This window comes from Benincasa hispida, chromosome 10 (genome assembly GCF_027475165.1).
Source record: "Benincasa hispida cultivar pf3 chromosome 10, pf3_genome.v1.1, whole genome shotgun sequence".
NCBI lineage: Eukaryota > Viridiplantae > Streptophyta > Magnoliopsida > Cucurbitales > Cucurbitaceae > Benincasa > Benincasa hispida.
The window spans coordinates 7,913,161-7,933,683 of NC_143487.1; the positions used below are offsets into that span (position 1 = coordinate 7,913,161).

Below are 20,523 nucleotides of genomic sequence, written 5' to 3' on the forward strand. Positions count from 1 at the left end.
TATATAATGTCGTTATTTGAGGGAGGGCACTGACCCCTTAATAGATCTGCCACCTTAAAGTTGAGAGAGACTCTCCAAAGAAGTCGATATTCTATATTTCAAAATGGATCATCAAAAATTCCAAGTTTTACAAACCTTAAAGTGACTATTTATAGCTTTAGAAGAAAATACCACAATAAACTAATTAATTCTTAAATACAACTTAAACACTAGTTAATTTAACTTAACAACTAAACAAATATTATATTCAAATATACTAATTTTCCTATAATTCTCCTCATCACTTAAACTCTCAATTTGATTCCTTAAATTGCAAATCGGTAAGAGAATGAAAAAAGAGAGAAAACCAAAAGGATGAGGCAAGAGAAAATGACACATATACAAACTATGTATATATAAACGTCATTTTTTTAATTTAGGAACTATTTTAAATTGATTTTAAACTTCAACGATTAAGTGTATCTTTTGAAACCTCGATAATGAAATAGATGTAACCTCGAACTTTAGAGAGAATAGGATATATATATTTGAAATATCCTTAAAGATTTTAAACTAAACATAATTTAATCAATCAAATATTAATATTTTTATTAGTGAGTTAGTAGATACGAGCATCTTCTCTTTCATTTGTAATATAATTCATCAAGAAAAAAAAAACAGAGTAATTCAGAGAAGAAAGGATAATGCGTACAATATTTTTTTATGAAAATATTCCCTTGAATTGTAATGGACCATAAAGGAAGAATATAAAGCAAAGGGAGAGGCCACGTTTAATACAGTGATAAGACAAGCCTACACACACTATCAGCATGAATAATCAGAGAACTGAACCAACAATTATAAGGATAAATGGCATTCTATAAAAAAAAATAATAATAATAAAATAAAATAAAATTATAAAATGTAAAGTTTTGGTAAAAAAAAAAAAAAAACAATTTATTGTATGAAATCCAAATTTATAGAATAGGGTCATTTACCTTTTTTTTTTTCTTTTTTTTTTCTATTGAAAAGAGAGTAACATGATTACATTTTTATCGACATTCAAACTTGGCGTGCACTGGAAATTATAATTTATAAAAAGAAGAAAAAATAAAAAAGGTAAAACTATGGAAGAATTTAATGTCCATTAATATTGGGTTGTTAATGATCTATGAGATCACTTTTAAACAAACATTATCAACGTGTTTGTATTTAAAAGGTTATGGACAATGAACCTGAAAAGTGAGGAAATTATGTTTTCTTTTAGTCCGATCAAATGTTTAGTCCCAAGTGGTTATGGTGAGAATTAATTTATTAATTACAAACAATTTTAAAATATAGAAAATAAATAGAAGAACGCAACAAATTATATAATTTTAATTTTAATTTGGAATTTGTGTTCTCGAAGTTTAATAGCTAATTGAATCGGGCGCCGCCGTCCCACGTGGGTTTATACAGCTACTCTGCCCCAAATTATGTATAAAAGGGAAGCTGAATTAGCAGTCTCATAATCATTCACACAAAAAATGGCTTGTAAGTTTAGTGTATTCTTGGCGTTGTTTTGGCTAGTGGGTTTGATGGTGGGAGACTCCTTGGCTCAGCTAAACCCTTCATTTTACGCTAAAACATGTCCTAATTTACCCCAAATTGTGAATGGTGTGGTTGCACAAGCTCTTGGAACCGATGCTCGAGCTGGAGCCAAGCTCATTCGTCTCCATTTTCACGACTGCTTTGTTGACGTATGTAACTAACTAATAACCAAACTTAGTGTGATTTTGGATTTGTGTGTGTTATTTTTGGTTGATTTGAATGTTGGGTTAATATTGTAGGGGTGTGATGCGTCTATTTTGCTAGAGAATGCACCGGGCATAGAGAGTGAACTGGATGCCCCAGGAAATCAAGGCATTCAAGGTCTTAACATCGTCGACGACATCAAATCTGCTGTCGAAAAGGCTTGCCCTCGTACTGTCTCCTGTGCCGACATCTTAGCCATTGCCTCCAAAGAATCCATCGTACTGGTATACATGCAGCCCTTTTTATAAATAGTAAAGTGTGCAGTTTGGACTGCACAATAGATACCTCACCTTTTTTCAATATCATAGATAAAGTAGTAATATATACATTTGAATATTAAGGCTGGAGGGCCGAGCTGGATTGTGCCACTGGGACGAAGAGACAGTAGAACGGCCAATAGAGAAGGAGCCACAAACAACCTTGCCAGTCCCTTCGAAGACCTCGATACACTCAAAGCCAAATTTGGTGTTTTCGGCCTGGATTCCACTGATCTGGTGGCTTTGTCCGGTAAAATAATACTAAAATTAATTTAATTAAACGGCTGATTCTGATTACATTAATTAAACTCATTATTAATGATTGAATTTTATTAAATAGGAGCACATACATTTGGGCGTTCAAGGTGCGCATTTTTTAGCCAACGATTTGCCAACTTCAACGGCACAAACAGGCCAGACCCAACGCTAGACCCAGCCTACAGAGAGCAGCTCCGAAGAATTTGCTCTAGTGGGTCAGAGACACGAGCCAATTTCGATCCGACGACCCCAGACAAATTTGACAAGAACTATTATACCAACCTTCAGGGGCTTCGGGGGCTTCTACAGAGCGATCAAGAGCTATTCTCAACTCGTGGGGCTGACACAGTCGCCATTGTGAACCGTTTTGCGAAAAGCCAAGGCCAGTTCTTCAAAAGTTTTGGTGTGTCTATGATTAAAATGGGAAACATTACCCCTTTAACTGGAAACAAAGGAGAGATTAGATTGAGCTGTAGGAGAGTGAATCCAAGTAGGCCTAGAGGTGATGAGGGACATGATGTTATGTAACTTTGTTTAGTTGTGTTGGATGGTTTTTTAATGTCGTTTTTATGGCTGCCCGGTCCCTTCTTTTGTTGTCTGAGAAATGTTCAATAAAATTTTAAAAAAAAACTATCAGTCGGCAGCGTGGGTGTCTTGCTTTTCCCCGCAACGAGGTTTCGGCTAAACCCTTTTTTTTCAAATTTTTTTTAATTGCTTCGAGATTCGTGCATCCTTAATCGTTATGTCCCACGGCTCCCACACACCACCCACTACGGCCACCTTAAAATTACAAATATGAACCCACTCCCTTTCCTTATTTAATTATTAAAAACTTTAACAAACACCTCATCACAGCCGCGGATTTAGTGGCCTATCCCACTTTATGTTTGTGATATTGCACTTAGATATATTGGAGAGTCATTTTAAAATGATAAGAAAATTACATTTAAATATGTAAAATTTAATAAAAATTTAACTTTGAGTGATTATCAAAGTGTTCGAAGTGAATCAACTTGAAAATAGTAATTTTGACCATTTAAAAATCACTCTTAAAAATGCACTTAGACCATTGACTCTCAAGTAGAGCTTCATCAAGGCTAACTTATTTCCCAATTTTTAGCTTATAACCCTACGCTTTAGGTTGAATTTGATTCCTTCAAAGTTATTCAACTACTTAATAAGAATGAGGTTTCTTTTGTTGAAATTGGTATTATTACTAAGGATATTCTTTTTGTGCATTTTTTGAATATCTCTAATGAGGTTTTTATCGTATACCATGCGATCGTGTAGCTACTGACTATGCAATGAGTATGATAGTCTACACGATTGTTTAGCGCACATGCCTTGCGTCGAGTATCAAATACCGTGCGATAGTTTACCCCTCGAGCGTCTACATGATCATGTAGACAATGCAACACGATCGAGTAAACACTTTACACGATCACGTAGCATTAACTATACGATCGTTTAGCAAATGTTACATGATCGCGCAGAACAATTCAACACGAACGCATAGCCAAAACTAAACAATCGTCTAGCATAAGCTACATGATGCGACCATCGTTTCGTCTTCTCCATCAAAGTGAACTGAAACTCTTGCGTTTGAAGCTTCTTCACGAATGACTCAAAAACTCTAAACTAATACAGACTCGATTGCAAGAAATAATGCCCAAAAATGCAGAGGTCCTTACAATTAACTTTTGTAAAAGTAAACAGAAAGCAACAAAAGAGACAACTATCTTGAAATTATCCATCAACAACATCCACATACATTTAACGATTAAACGCATTGTAGAAACTTAAAACCCACCAAACTGTAAACAAAATTCAATACAACAAATAGAATTTGGAAATCATAACACAACCTGGCTCTGATACCAATTGAAGGAACTCTTTTGACAAAGAACCTTTGAGCGAAAGCGGATCGTTCAAATCCCATTTCGATTGAACGCATACATTTACGGTAAACAGAACAAATTATGCATAAAACTAAATTACAGTATGCTTTTGAATAAATAAACAAGAGTTTAGATATTATACCTTTGAAGAACCTTCCTTCGCGTTAATCCCTCGAACTAGCTTGTTCATGAACGCGTCGAAAAAGTCACGAACTCCCTCGAACAGCAGAAAGCAACAACGCAAACTCGAACCAAAAAGGGGCACTACCACTTAATGACCTTGGTATTCTCGGTATGGGAATCCATGAGTGGTGGACTCTGACTAATTTTGGTTAGAGGGGAGTTTGGAGTTGGAGGAAGAACACGATCGAGGAATGAAGAAAGCTATCGTGTAGGCAATCAAGCCTATCGCATAGACTTTCTTACTCGGTCGTATAGTCTCTCAAGGAAATCGTGTAGTCACTAAAATCGTGTAACACTTCACTTATGAATAAATAAAATCAAATTTTATTTTATTCCATTTTGCCATAAAATCGAATAACTTCCCAGTAAGGGTGGTTAGAAAGAAAAATGGTTAATTATAAATAAAAATGATAACCAACTTATTATATTATATTTATAACATATAGTTTTCATATTGCATCATATACAATATATAAACCATAGTTCTTTTTCTCTATTTTATGACATTTAATATAAATCATATTTATATTAAATTTAATAACTATGAATCTTATTCATAGAAAATATATTTGAATCATATTCAAATATTTGTTCCTCCAATTAATCAATAATGTATCAAATACATTATGTCAATTATATCATATATAATTAAATTCCCTCTTATTAATTTGAACATTTCAAATTAACCTAAAAACTGATTCTCAACTTAAATTCATTGAACTATCAAGTGGACCTTATGGACCTGTAGCTTGAAGCTTCAATGGTACGTGAATAACTAATTAAACTCTTTAATCACATTATCTACCATCAATTAACTGTCGGACACTCTACTAAAGACTGACAGCTGTACTCTTCGCCTATAGATATATTTCTGTGTCCATTGGATATAACCAATCAACAGTACGATGACCCTTCACAAATTTCTCATAAGTACAGCTGGGCCAAATGACGTTATATAATGAGATTAAACATTTCGTGGTCCGGTCTTATACAAACTCCTTTATATAGAATATCCTTGATCGCATGTCTAATACAGAAATAATTAGAATCAAATCATTTGTAGCACTTTACAACATTTGTAACACCTACAAAGTAGGCCATACTCGTAATGTCACCAGGATAAGGTACCCAACCTTATCCATATACTACAGACCATTTAGGTTATCATTTAAACATGATTCATCTGTATATCACCACATACATGTTTAAGTTACAACGATAACCATGGATGTTAGTTTATTTGTTTGTGGTTAATGCAACTAAAATATCATATATTTCATAGACAGAAGTGAATAAAATATCATATAGTATTAATCACATAAATGTTTATTCATACAAGGTTTACAAATTACAGGACCCTACAAGATTTAAGGCATCAACCCCAATAGGAACTCCAAAAAACCAGGTTGAATTGGTCAATCGGACCAGTCCAGACAATCTGGACCGACTGGTCAGCGCGTAAGGCGAAGTCAACGGACTAGAGCGCACAGGTCGACGGGTCGCGAAATGGGCACGCGAGGCGGGAACCGGGTCGGACATGAATGAGACTAACATGTGCAGGGGCTCCACCGAGTCAGGTTGTGGTGTCGGGTCAGGTGCACGGATCAGAGCTCAAGCGAGACATGGAGAAGACAGCTTGCATGCAGGTGGGTTCGGTCGAGTCGCCGGGTCTGGATCAACAATTTCGAGTATGGGAGTTAGCAAACGAATCTGCACTGATTTCTTCTCCAAATTGATGTTGTCCTCTTTATTGGAACCGAGCAATTACAACCTAATAACAACTCTAATTACTCTAGAAAATTTACAGATCCTTTGCCACACATTAATGCTCATATACATTTGGGCAATTATAAATTTCAACAAGAAATTAAAAGAAACTAATGCCAAAATCGTAAAATATCCACTTTAGTCCACAATTCATTCAATAAATGAAAAAAAAACACCCACCATATGCAATACAACGTTATAAGCATGCTCTGATACCAATTGATAGGACATAAAGAAAGCATGCAATAGCGGAAGCGAATGATCGATAACGTTCTAATTACATAAAACTAAGAATAAACATGCATAAAGGGTTAGAAAATACACCCTTAGTAGAATCCACCGCAATCATCCTCTTTGATCTCGACCGACACCATCAATGGTAAATCCCCGCTTTTCTCTGGTTGATGAACACGATGGAGGGACCATTTTATTAGTGAAGACAATGGAATTTCACTCTAGTAAAGTGTAGAGTAAAGAGATTTTGGTGGAAGAGTACAACCAAAAGTCAAATAAGTATTATTCTTACACATTTCAAAAACCAAACTATTTAAAGATAAATTACATGCAAAATCCTATCTTGCATGTCTTCCACCTCAAACTCCACTAGCATGTAATCATTAGGTGTCATGTTTTAGAAGTTCCACTTCAAAGTTCACTTAATTATTTAATTGTAAATTATATCTCATATAAAATATAATTTTTCCTAAAGTCCAAATTTGAACATTTCAAATTCTTATTTCACCTAGTTCTTCAATTTTATCCATAGTGAGCTAATAAGAAGACTCGATAGCCCTACAGATCATGGGCTCCAACGATCCGAGACTAACCGGTCGAATTCTTTAACCTAGTTAATCAATATTTGTTAACTAATAGGACTATCCACTATAGCCTGTAGTTGCATTCCTCTCACTGTAGATATATTATATGTCCATTTGATATAACCATGATAAGTAAGTCAACCCTTCATGGTTGTTCTTAATAACAGTTGGGTCATAAGTTTTTTTACCCCCGAGATTACATCTTGCTCCTTAAGTCCCACTGATCCTCTAAGGAATAATTGGTTTGTGATCCAATCACTAAACTGAGTCCCTCTCGGGTCAATGAGAGAGTGGGGCCTCTTGTGCAAGACCCAGAGTTAGCATTTAAGGGAAAAACTTCTCTACTATCCCTAAAAGCGGGTAGAGGTGAATTTCGTCTTGCATCTTATGTCCCCAGCTATTTACCTGGTCTTACCCCTAAAATGGGAGGCTTATTGAGCCGGCGTTGTTGAGCCAACCCTCACCCATGCAAATCTAAGGATAATACCGAATAAACAGGAGTTCATAGTTGGCTCAAGATTAAATTAAGTTACCCAGGTCATCGCTTTGAAATAGTCAGTCTTAAATAGTAAATAATGTTATAAAGTAAGAGTGACTTATTTGTTGGTCCAATCTTATGCAAACTCATTGCATAGGTCGCCTTCACTCCTCATGTCAATACATGAACGAATCAGGATCACTTCGTTTGTAGCACTTTACAACAAATTGTAACAACTATAGAGTGGGCCGCATCCGATAGTATTACCAGAATAAGGTACGCAGCCTTATTCATATCTATAGACCATTTTGGTTATTTACCGAACTTGATCCATTCTTATGTTTCCACATAAAGTTTATGTATTCATATAATAGTCATGGATCTTTAGTTTATTTGATTTAGACTTTACAAGTGCAATTCACATATTCAACAACAGTTTTATTGAATAAACGTCAATAACATCTTTATTGATAATAGAATATGTTTAACATGACAAACTGCGAGTTTTAGGACATACAACCCAATATGTATATATTCCTAGTCCTTCCGTAGACGATCCACTTGGTGAGGATCCCACTTCTATCCATGATCATGAAGGTATTGTCCCCATAAAGATATCATCAGAGGGCGAAGATACGAGTGGTTCATCAGTACCTACAGTAATCGAGATGAAGGACGAGGTATTCTTTTCTGATGTTCATGTAATTGGTTCTTTAGGGTTTATGTCTTTCATGACAAATATTTATTTGTTTGTATCCTTCAGATGATGATAGCGAAGTAATTTCGTCGTCTCAGTCTCTGGAGTTGGTCCGTCGGGAGTGCACCACCAAGAAGAGGGCAGTCCCATGGAAGCTCCGTAGTCCTATTAGAGAAAGAAAAAGCTATGAAACCGTATGATTAGATACCTAAAATCCTGACTAAGTTCAAGAAGCATTTTTTTTATTATATCGGAGATCCTAGGACGGTCAATCAAACATCGAGAACTGTTTGGAGCATACAGAACATCCATGGTTCATGAACTTACTAACATTGGGGGCATTTACTGATAATGATGTAAGTTATTGAAAAAGACAATAGGATGACTCGTCACTCGATATGCAAATATTAAATAAAAAGCAGTGATCACAACTGTAACAACAAAATTATCAACAGCAAGTAAACAAGTAAAGGCACACAACAGTTGATAACACAGTTCGATGATAAATACCTACGTCTAAAAGACAGAGTGCCTAGGAAAGATAATCCACTAATATTAAAGAGTTAAGCAGTTCACAACGTAGTAATTATCTATAATACACCAAGTACTACAGTGGCTCATGTAGAGCTTAACTCACACGTCACCTAGGCTCCCCTAGATATGAGACTCCCGTTCAACTGAACTTAGGCTCCCCCTAAGTATGTTAATATTAGTGTCTGACACTTTGACACTTGATAGTGTGTGAGACTTCTCTCAACTTGATTATCTTCCTCTTGGATTAACGAACTATCTTCACTGACAAATCTTAGGTCCTCTTAAGATAGAGAATTCCTTCTCTGAAGTTGAGTCTTAGACTCCCCCTAAAACTGAGAATTCCTTCTCTGGTAGCAATGACTTAGGCTCCCCCAAGCCCGTGAAACTCTTCGAAGTGTTGCACTCAACGGATGAAGAACATGTACAACAAAATAATGAGCAAACGAGTAAGAACATGATGTAGAATAGTTTGGCCGAATTACAGAAAAACATCTTGCTTAATTAAACAAATACGACAACCCTAAAAGGTTTGCAAAACTCACTTTAAATAATCTAATCAGATCAAGGAAATAAGTCCTTATTTGGAATAAAAAGTTGTGCTTCAAAAAGGAACAAATTAAACTAAATATCACAGACGGTGAAACATGTTGAGAGAAATTAGATTGTGCGTCAATTTTCTCATTCTTTGCTATTATAAAGTCTTTTGAACATTGTTTATTGTTGCATATGTGATATGTGAAATCAATGTTTAGATGTTTTAATGAAAATAATCTAAGGAATGCATCTACATAGACAAATAGAGCAGTTCAACTTTCAAAGGTCAAATGCAAAGAGTTTGCATAATTGTATATGTTAATTTGAGAAATGAGTTAGACAATTAGATCTTTAAATATGAGGTTTGATAAGAGTTATCGTAACTTATGACTTTGAACAAATATTAATGATCTTGTGTAGACAAGAAAGTCATTAATTGATAAGTGGATATTTCTCATGTTTTATGTTAATGACATATCACTCATTGTGAATGATATAGAATAAAAATTTGACTACATAATCAATTAGGGACATAATATTAAGTGAGTCTCAAGCATCTTACATTTATAAAATGTTTGTCAAATATTACATGCAGAACTTCAAAAGAAATGGTAATGTGTCATTCTAATATGAAATTAAGTCTAAAGAAGAGTATCCTAAGACATCTCAAGTGCTGACGACAAATGATTAATTATCTTCTCTTAGTCGGAGACAACTAATGTATAAATAAGACTTGACATACAGTTATATCAGTTATATCAATGGTGTGACTATTTAGTACAAAATACAAATCTTTCTCAAAGTATTTATGGATAGTGAGAAATTTTTGTGTATAGTGTTAAGATATGATCTTTCACAAGATACACTAGGACTTAAAAATAATTTAGATAAATCTACAGTAAGATAAATTTATCCTATGTGGTGGAGGTTGGTACACAAGACAATTGTTTTTGCTTGTAAAGCAAAACTTTGTGTAGCCATAAAATATTCTTAAAGATCTAAAAGAGCTTCAATTGTGAGTTAGTCTATCACACTTTTATGAGATAATAGTGGTGCAAAGACTAAGACTAAGGATATTAAGAAACACCATTATCTAGAGTAAGACATATGGAGAGAAAGTATCATGGTAGTTACTAGAATGACTTTGAATGACAAACGTTTGATTCATATAAAATGACTCTCTAGGATAAAGTATTTGAGAACCACCTAGAATCTCTAGGATTACAAGACATGTCTCTTTTTCACTAGGGCAAGTGGTAGATCATATTGAGTATAGAGTATGCCCCAGGATACATGTCTAATCGATTTTCACTGGCTTTAGTGCAAGTGGGAGATTATTGAGGTTTGTGCCCTAAAGCCTCATAATTAATTAGTTTATTAATTTAATTATTAATTATGAAATATTAATTTATCCATTAACTAGTAAAATTCAAGGTTAGCATATGTAATCTTGAACAACATATAGTTGACATATAGGTTGGATCATGTTCAAGAGATAACCTAAAATGTGTATAGTATATGGATAAGGTTGGGTGTCTTATCCTGATAATACTATGGATATGGTTCAGTTTGTAATAGTTACAAATAGTTTGATCCAAACCATTCATATGGAGACATGTGAGTAAGGGTATCCTATACAAAGAGTTTGTATAAGACCAGACCGCAGAATATTTAATCTCCCTTTGTAAATCCATTAATTTATGAGATTAATATTGCATAGGATGATCATGTGCGACTCGATCTTAATCCTGGGTGATTTATGACATATCTATGAGGTTAATCTCTCGATTTTTATGGGTGAGAATGACCCAAGTTTTCAACCCAATAAGCCTACCATATTGGGGACTTGACTAAATGGGAAGCTGGAAACATAACTTCACAAGATGGAATTAACTCTTTCCCATATAGGGTAAGTATGAGTAGTTCTCTTAAGTGCTGATTTCGGGACTTAAACAAAGGGTTACATCCTCTCACTTACTCGAGATGGACTTAGTTTATGGTTGGATCATAAACTAATTGTTTATTAAAGGAATCAATGGTATTTAAGAAAAAGAAGTAATTACAAGGGTAAAATGGACAGCCCAGTTGTAATTATGAACAACTCGTGAATGATTGATTTGCTTATATTGATTAAATCCACAGACACAACTTGTCTTACAGTACGGAAGAATTCAACTATAGGTCTAAAGTAGCTAGTCATGTAGTTAATGAATGAAGGTTAATTTAATTAAAGAATTTAATTAATTAATCTCAGATCATTGAAGCTTATAATATGTAGATTCATAAGGTCCCTTTGCTAGCTCATCCAAGATCAACAAGGATCAAATATGGTGAAAGAAAATTTGATTTTATGAGAGAAAATATTAATTGTATTGAATACAATTAATTACATGATTTGTTATAAAGTTTTTTGGAAAGAAATTCAAATTGTAACTTTATAATATAGAGAATTGATTTATCTGAATATGATTCAAATAATTAATTATTTGGATGAGATCCATATAAAGTTATTTAATTTAAATAAATTTGAGTTATATAATTGACGGAAGAATTATATAATTAATTTGAATTGGATTCAAATAATTAATTATTTAATTAGGATTAGATTCAAATTAAAAATTCTGCAGGAGATAAATATTTAGTTATGATTTAAATATTATAAATCATTTAGTATGAGATATTATTTTGAAGATATTTAATATTATTTGATATTATTAAATATTTAATTTAAAATATATAGGAGATTTTGTTGTGGTCACGTACGTATAAAATTCTAGCGGATTTTGAATGTACTAAAAGGTTCAAAATTAAAATAATATCTAAATATGCATATTGCAAAATTTAAAATAAAAAGATTAATATATATATATTGAAAATTTAAAATTTAAATTTTAAAATAATATATAAATCTAGAAAAATGTTAAAATTTTAAATTAAAAATTAAATATAAATATAGCAAAATAATATATAAACATCTCCATTGTAAAATAAAAAAACAATTATATATTGAAAGTCTGAAATTTAAAAATTAAAATAATGTATAAATTTTAAATATTGGAAAATTTTAAAAATACAATTAAAATATAAATATTGAAAATCTTATTTTTTAAAAAAAAATTGCAAAATTATTAAAGAAAATAAATAAAATATAAAAATGAAATAAAATAAAATAGATATCGAAAAAATAAAACAAAAATGCATTACTTAGGAATTAAACTCACAGCCAATTAGTAAGATTGATGAACTAGACGTATACTCTACCAACAGCCAAGGCTGGTTTTTATGCATATAAGGAACGATAAAATATAAAACAGAAATGAAATTCGGTCAAATTTGGTCCTATTTTCACAAACGTTTCTTTAAAATTTAGAAACAAACAAATTAGAACAAATTATCAACAAGTCTGCTTCTCAAAAAATAGAAAATGAAAATGTTATCAAACGGATCCATAATAATATAAATCGAACTGACTAACCAAAGTGAACCAAATTGATTTTCTATCATAATTTGAATTGAGCCGATATAGTTTAGTTTGGTTTCGATTTGTCCTAATCAACCTAGTTAAATTTTGAATTGGGGTTCCATTGGTTTTGTCACATTTTATTTTTAACATATAGTTTTTTTTAAACACAATAAACTTTATATTGATATAAAGAAAAAAGAAAAATGTGATTCTTATCTTGTTCGGCAATCAAAGAATTCTAATATGGATAATCATTACTATAATTTTTAATGGTTTTGTTTTGGTTTAAATTCTATTTTAGCCTCTCTACTTTAAATCTTATTCTATTTTAGTCCTTAAATTTTTAAAAATGTTTCTTTTAATCCCTTAATTTTTAAAAAGTGTCTACTTTGGTCCATGCAAGTAAGATTCTATTTACTCTTAATTATTAAACCGATGAATCGCTTTTTTTTTTTAAGATTAGGTTATCAAATAACCTAGCAATGCTGAAAAATCTAGGATTTCAATTTTAAATTAGGTGGTAAAGCTATTTGCTACAGGTCTCTCAACTATAAGATTCGGATCGTTCATTATTTTGACAAATTGTTTTATCGACACTTTACTTCACATTCATTTTGATCAACACATGTTAGACATAATTTCATCCTTAAACATATTTTAAGTGTTTTTTTCTCTCAATTTTGGGATATTTATAAGATTTTTTGAGGTACTTTTTTCTCTTCCTCCCCATCCCTTCTTATGGATTATTTTTTTTGTGGGTTACATTTATTTTCATTTTTTTAAATTTATTTTACATTGCTATGAAATGTTGTATTCCTGGGTTTAAAAGTTTTCATTAGTGTCTTTGATTGAACATACTCATCAAAGTTACACTTTGTATTAAATCTTTTTTGGGTTGTATAATAGAAATCACCTAACTCGGTTAACAAGAAATTAGAACCCTAGATTTTTAAATTTAAAATTGACCAATTTATTTAGCATCTTAGACAAATCATCTAGAACTTAATCATCTAAAAATACAAGTCATCTCGCATTTTTACTAAAAGTTAACATAAATCTCAAAAGCAATTAAATTTTGTTTACAATAAAATGTTAGATAACAAGTTTGGTCAAATATCACATAAATTATTCTTTTGTTCTATCATGTCAATACTATTGTGTAGTAATGAGTTGAGGTTGTATATTAGTTTTTTTTTTAGTATAACAATTATCAAGACAGGAGATTCAACCTCCCATTTCTAAGATAAAAAATCATATCAATTACCAATGAGTACTTTAATAGAAAATTATATTAGATAATTGTATGGGGATTTAAGGAAAAGTAAAAAGAGAAAATGAATACCGAAGATATTATTAATAAATTTTAATTAATATATGTAACTTTTTAAATTATAAAAATAAAATTAAAACTAAACCTTAAAAAGTGTGCGTGCATGCAATTTGAGGGGTAAAATACAAATTTTGTCAATATAGTTTGGAGAAAGTTATAATTTAGTCGTATGATTTTAAAAATTAAGATTTTGTACTTATAGTTTGATAAAAAGCTCATAATAATCCATGTGGTTTGATAAAACTTAGGAAAATTTTATCAAACTATATATACAAATTAAATTTTAACTATGAACTATAGAAGCTAAGGTTCTCTAAAACCAAATTTACAATTGAATCTATATAGAGAGAGAGGTTAAATTCTAAAACCATGTAAAGGATGTAGTTGAGAAAATTTAAGCTTCGCCAAGTCAGTTGGATCTTGTCTCCTTCTAATATTGCACACCAATATGTTTCTAGGTTTACTAATATATATATATATATATTGTCTTTTTATTCTTTCTATTCGAAGATGTTGATTGATGTTGATATTCCAATTTCTTGAACTGGATTTTGGATTTTGGATGTTATTATCGGTAATTTGTTGTTTTCTTTTGTCCCTTGGGTTTTACGAATTTCCATTTAAAAAAAAAAAAGGAAAAAAATCTAAAACCAAATTCTTCAAATATATATATATATGAAAAGAATTTAGTAGGGAAAAAAAAAAAAGTAAGATATGCAAGTTCGTGGATCCTTCTTGGCAATTCTCAGCTATCTTGAACGCTCCCCATTCCTGACAAGTCAGACGCCATCCAACGGAGACTTCAAAGCCTTTAGAAAGTGAAATATCTATATTATCCTTTTCGAAATAACATATTATAAACCATATATAAATTAAATTGTAAAATGGGATTACGATATGATTTGAATTGGTAAAAATCACACGTGATTTTGACCAACTTGATCGGATTAAATGGCCCGGGAGGGGACCACTAAAACAGACTTTTTTCTATTTTATTATTATCATTATTTTCTAATATTTTATTCATTAAATAGGGCTGCACCTACTGGCTACCGTCACGTGTCGAACACGCTTCCACTTGTATCCCTCAACGCAAATTTTGGAAAACCGTGCATCGCATCCATTTTCCACTTTACTTACAACTCCTCATTTTTCTCATAATCTTATAAAACATATCATTTTTTTTTTATTAAAAAAACAACATTTTCTCCCCAAATCTTATTCAATTTTTTATTCCATTCTTTAAAACAAGAATCATTTTATTTTATATTATTATTTATTTAGTTCTTCTTTCTGTTTTTAAATTAATACAACAGATCCAATAAATACTAATGAGTTTGTTTAGATTACATTATCAACATAAGAAAAATAATACAGACTTCTGACCAATAAGATAATATTTTGAATTTAATCAGAGTTTAATGAGTAAAATTGATATTTTAAAAAGTTGAAATTAAAAAAAAAAACAATCGATACAGAAAATTGATCCAAGTCTATATACTATTTAAAAATTCAAGATTTAAAGTAAGGGTTGAATATAATTTTTTTTAAAAAAAAACAAAATCATATTCAAATCCTCAATTATTTCTATGTAAATTTACCAATAAATTTTTAAACAAAGAAATATTGTTTTTTTTAATGATTCTTAACTCGCAAAGATGATAAATAATTTTAAACTAAAGTTCTAGATAGTAAAATTTTTGGAAATGAGGCTAGTTGCATAAATAGCTCAAAATAATAGAATATGTAGTATAAGGATAAAATAATTGCATATATAGATCAAAAATAGTAAAAGACTAAAAAAAATCATGCCTAGCCACCATTTTGCTCGCTTCTTCCAAGTTTTCTCAAATTAAAAGCTATCAATGCCAATCGATGATAGCCACTGATAGCTATTATCAGCTGCTATGCTAATAGCTTCTATCAATTGCTATTGATGATAGTTGCTATCAGCAATAGCTTTCAATTTAAGAAAAATTAATACAATCTTGAAATATTAGCTTTTAATTTGCTATCAATTATCAATAGCTATCATTGAGTCACTTTCATCAATTGGAATCAATGATAGATTTATAAATAGTGATCAACTTTGAAAGAAGACCCACAACTTTGATTACCACAGTAGCTATCACTAATAATCTTTTATCATGGCTATCACTGATAGCAGCTATCAGTCGCTATCATTGATAGACTGTCATCAATTAGAATCAACCTTGAAATATTAACACTTAAGGCTATCAATGATAGATTTTGATTACTAGTTATCACCTTAGAAAGAAACTCGATATATAGATATCACGTAAGTTCTATCATCGATATCACTAACATCACTCATATTATGGTTATCAGTGATAACTTCTTTCACTGATAACATCACTGATAAGATGTTATCAATGATCTCACTGATATCATGCTATCAGTGATAGTTCACTATCACCGATAGCGTGATATCAGTGGTAGCTTCTAAAATCGATAACATGCTATTAGTAGTAGCTTCTATCAATCATAGCCATTAGACACTTTTTTACCCTTTTCTTGTCCTTCTCAAATATTTATAAATCTCTTTTCTTTTCGATGATAGCTTCTATCATTGATAAACATGCTGTTAGTGATAACTTCTAGACATTCCAGTTACATTTTAGTTCAAGATTCAACTTTATTAATTAAATTCACTAAGTTGGCTATCAATGATAGATTTATATAAGTGGCTATTAACTATGAAAATATAATCAAATATTAAGCTATCAATGATAGAAAATATTAATGGCTATTACTGATAGACTTTCATTTATTATTTATATTCATTGTTTGTTATAATAATCAAACTTGATGATCGGCTTGTTGGTGTTAAGTCACTTATGAATTGAGTACTTTCAAGTCTTGGGTACAAAACTCAGCCTCATAATTCTCCTGAAAAAAAGGAAAGAAGTAAAAATCGAAGAAGGGAAATGTACAAGAAGATAAGAAGCGAGGGCGAAATTAAAAATTTAAAAGAAAATTCAAAGACTGACTAATCAACTCATCCATATTTAAAAATGTAATATATTTTTTAGATTTTTTTCTCTTATTCTACTATGTATTATAAATATCTTGAAAACGTATGAGACCAATATGGACAGAGTATTAACTATTTGGATTCTTTCCATATGATAAAGTTGGATTAGAGGAAGAAAACAAAGGAATGGTTTGAGGTTTCATATAATATCCTTTCAGAAAAAGTAACTGCACAATTTGACACTCTTTTTATAATTTTTTTGGATAGAGACAACTTTATAAATTAATTTCCAATAATAATCCGGATTAGGTAGCTACAACCTCGTCTTCTTTCACAACTCTCTAATATTAAATTCAAAATATTATTTTACCAAAAAAAAAAAAAAAAAAACGGTGCATTTGAATTCAACATATATATCCAAAACACATCTACATCTATATATTATTTTTTACTTACATTAATCAAAGACCTGAATTATACTTTATACTCAGAATAATAAATTTAGTATAAATAATTGTAGGGATCACGTCCTGTTAGGCTTCTTCCATTCCTCTTCCAAATATTTAAATAAGTTATCTTTAGAAAAATGTAAAACTATTCATGAAAATAGTAAAAAATAACATTGATGGACACTAATAAACTTCTATCCGCGTCTATCACATCGTATCAATTTTTATCACTAAACTGATAGACTAATAAACTTCTATTGGCCTCAATAAAAAAAATTAAATTTTGCTATTTTTTGTAAATTATTTTTCTTATTTTTTTTATTTTTGAAAATCTCCCTATTTTGTTTGGTCTTGAATTTTTTTTTTCTTTTATGGGCACAACATGTGTCTATGGATGTATTATAGCACAATGTGTCCACTACTATAAATTATATATGTAATTTATATACACGTATATAAAAATAATTATAATCATATTTTTATGTGATAGAAGTTTGTGCACATGAATATTCGTAATTGTAACAATATTCATGATGGGCAAGATCTTTGATTTTAGGTCTAACACATGTTTATGCATTTAAACCATTAAACTAGTACAAATTGGAGTAAGAAATTAAGATGGCAGTATAACCCAATACGAAACGAAAGCCTAAAATATCAAAATGTTCATATTTAATTACGGGTGGAATGATTAGTCAATAATTAATGTAATAAGTAATAACCTTGAATCCATCGACAACTTGTGGCCCAAGCTTAATGGCTGTGTATAAAAGGCTAAAAGCAAAGCTCCATCTCCACAACTTATTGACAAAACCAAAAAGCTAGCAATGGCTTCCCCTAAACTTACAGCCTTAGTTGCAGTGTTAGCTTTGATGGTGGGATGCTCTCAGGCTCAGCTTAACCCTTTCTTCTACACCTTCACATGCCCTCAGCTGCCTTTTGTTGTTCTGGATGTGGTCTCACGAGCTCTCCAAACTGACGACCGAGCAGCTGCCAAACTCATTCGTCTCCACTTTCATGATTGCTTTGCCAATGTACGTTTCATACTTAGCCAATTATAGATTTGTTTGAATTGGCTATTTTTTTTATAAAAAAAAAAAAAAAAAAAAAAAAACTTTAAAACACTTAAAAAATCAATCTACACCTTCTCTACCTATTGATCTAAAAACTAAAGTAACTAACTAGGGAGAAAAGTTTAAAATAAATGTAGGGGTGTGATGGGTCTGTGCTATTGGAAGATGTACCAGGCGTAATTGACAGTGAACTAAACGCACCTCCTAACAACGGGATCCAAGGGCTGGACATCGTGGACAACATCAAAGCAGCAGTTGAAAGTGCTTGCCCACGCGTTGTTTCCTGTGCTGACATCTTAGCCCTTTCAGCTCAAGTTTCTGTCGTATTGGTAATTATTATTTTTGGTTTCCTATTGTTATAATTTTTTATTTAATAAATAATTAATAAAGCCAAATTGTTAATTATTGTACTAGTCTGGAGGACCAGCGTGGATTGTTCCACTGGGTAGAAAAGACAGCAGAATAGCAAACAGAGCTGCAGCCGCAAATCTTCCAAGTCCGTTTGAAACCCTGGACGTGTTGAAAGCCAAATTCGCGGCATTTGGGCTGGATTCTACAGATCTTGTGACTCTATCAGGAGCCCACACGTTCGGTCGATCAAGATGCCTCTTCTTCACGGGACGGTTCGACAATTTCAACAACACCGGCCTGCCAGACCCGACTTTGGATGCTGCTTACAGGGAGCAGCTCCGCCAACTTTGTACCACTCCAGTAACGCGAGTGAACTTTGATCCAATCACACCAGACACCTTTGATAAAAACTATTACATCAATCTCCAAAACCACAAAGGGCTCCTCCAAAGTGATCAAGAGCTTTTCTCAACCCCTGGGGCTGATACAACCGCCATTGTCAACACATTTGCTGCTAGCCAACTTCTGTTCTTTATTCAATTTGGGAATTCCATGATCAAAATGGGGAATCTAAGCCCTCCACCTGGCACCCCATCTGAAGTCAGATTGAATTGTAGGAGGATCAACCCAACCACTACCTTCCATGATGTTATCTAACTTTATCTACACTATCCAATCCTCTCAATCAAATAAGCTTCCACTTTGTTGTTTATATCTCTTTGTTTAAACGTCTGGATCCCGTTCATTAATTCTGTTGGATTAATATTTTGCTAGATATGCTTGGTTGAAAACTATGGATTGATATCCGAAAGTTTTTCAATTAAGTGTGAATGTGATGTAAAATAACGAAGTCAGAGGTTGGATTGCTTTGCTTTTATTTACAATATATATTATTATATCGTACTGGTTGAGTGAATTCAAACGTGTTTCAATTATAAGATATACTTATTACCTTATTTGAAATTGAAACTTATCTTACATCAAGCAATTCAAATTTCAAACCAATATTGATACATAAAGTTAATGAGTTTCGAAACTGAAAAATTCCTAATGGTACTAATATGGAAAATACCTCCATTTATTACTTATTACAATAATAGAATTTAAGAATTATGTGGAGTTCATAAAATAAACGAATAATAAATACTATAAGAAATTTTCTGTTTAAAAATATATATGTGAAAAGATTTCAATTGAAGTATGTTAGGTTTGACAAGTATGAAAAATAATGACGAGGTAATTGTAAAAAAAAAAAAATATATTTACCTTAATATTACTTTCTCTATAATATATTTGTTCATCTATCCTTCATTACCGATAATATTTTGAACAATAATTAAGTGCAACCATTTAATACCATCTATCCTATTCTTTATGTAGTAAAAAGAATAAAATTATTTTTTTTTTTTTTTATTGGTGTGCGGGGGGATACACACAAACTTTTTTCCTAACATTTTTGTCCTCAAAAATTTTAATTTTACCTATTTGTACCTGTTGATTTTATTTTACTTCTCTAACTTTTTTTTTTATATAAAATTATACATCTAATATCTAAATTTAAGATTAATTTATATTCTAACAATATTGCAACTCCGAAAAAATACAAGCATTTTCTAAAATAAAGGTTATGTTGTGAATCTGAGGATCACAATGGAAATATGGATA

General features: G+C 31.5%; 2 protein-coding genes and 1 long non-coding RNA gene across 3 annotated transcripts; 2 read left to right on the forward strand and 1 right to left on the reverse strand.

Annotated features, from left to right (window-relative positions):
- The first annotated feature begins 1,201 nt into the window (after positions 1 to 1,201).
- On the forward strand, positions 1,202 to 2,958 carry LOC120088602 (peroxidase 2-like). The gene is made up of 4 exons (XM_039046012.2): positions 1,202 to 1,718; positions 1,809 to 1,997; positions 2,115 to 2,280; positions 2,371 to 2,958. Exons 1-4 carry the CDS (start codon positions 1,506 to 1,508, stop codon positions 2,814 to 2,816), a joined length of 1,014 nt encoding a protein of 337 aa, XP_038901940.1. The 5' UTR covers positions 1,202 to 1,505; the 3' UTR covers positions 2,817 to 2,958.
- A 13,806-nt stretch (positions 2,959 to 16,764) lies between these two features.
- On the reverse strand, positions 16,765 to 18,293 carry LOC150033086 (uncharacterized). Its single transcript, XR_016523841.1, has 2 exons — positions 18,157 to 18,293; positions 16,765 to 16,900 (listed from the first exon to the last, which is right to left on the reverse strand). It is a non-coding gene; the product is annotated as an uncharacterized LOC150033086 (long non-coding RNA).
- LOC120088651 (peroxidase 2-like) lies at positions 17,744 to 19,774 on the forward strand. Its single transcript, XM_039046066.2, has 3 exons — positions 17,744 to 18,468; positions 18,645 to 18,836; positions 18,922 to 19,774. The coding sequence occupies exons 1-3, from the start codon at positions 18,262 to 18,264 to the stop codon at positions 19,513 to 19,515; spliced, it is 993 nt and encodes a 330-aa protein (XP_038901994.1). The 5' UTR covers positions 17,744 to 18,261; the 3' UTR covers positions 19,516 to 19,774.
- Positions 19,775 to 20,523: the final 749 nt, after the last annotated feature.

Excerpts from the sequence above, each read along its gene's own strand:
- LOC120088602 (XM_039046012.2), top strand. The coding sequence starts at position 1,506 with ATGGCTTGTAAGTTTAGTGTATTCTTGGCGTTGTTTTGGCTAGTGGGT. Across the intron at positions 1,719-1,808 it reads TTCACGACTGCTTTGTTGAC|GGGTGTGATGCGTCTATTTT; the intron begins GTATGTAACTAA and ends TTAATATTGTAG. Across the intron at positions 1,998-2,114 it reads CCAAAGAATCCATCGTACTG|GCTGGAGGGCCGAGCTGGAT; the intron begins GTATACATGCAG and ends TTGAATATTAAG.
- LOC120088651 (XM_039046066.2), top strand. The coding sequence starts at position 18,262 with ATGGCTTCCCCTAAACTTACAGCCTTAGTTGCAGTGTTAGCTTTGATG. Across the intron at positions 18,469-18,644 it reads TTCATGATTGCTTTGCCAAT|GGGTGTGATGGGTCTGTGCT; the intron begins GTACGTTTCATA and ends AAATAAATGTAG. Across the intron at positions 18,837-18,921 it reads CTCAAGTTTCTGTCGTATTG|TCTGGAGGACCAGCGTGGAT; the intron begins GTAATTATTATT and ends TTATTGTACTAG.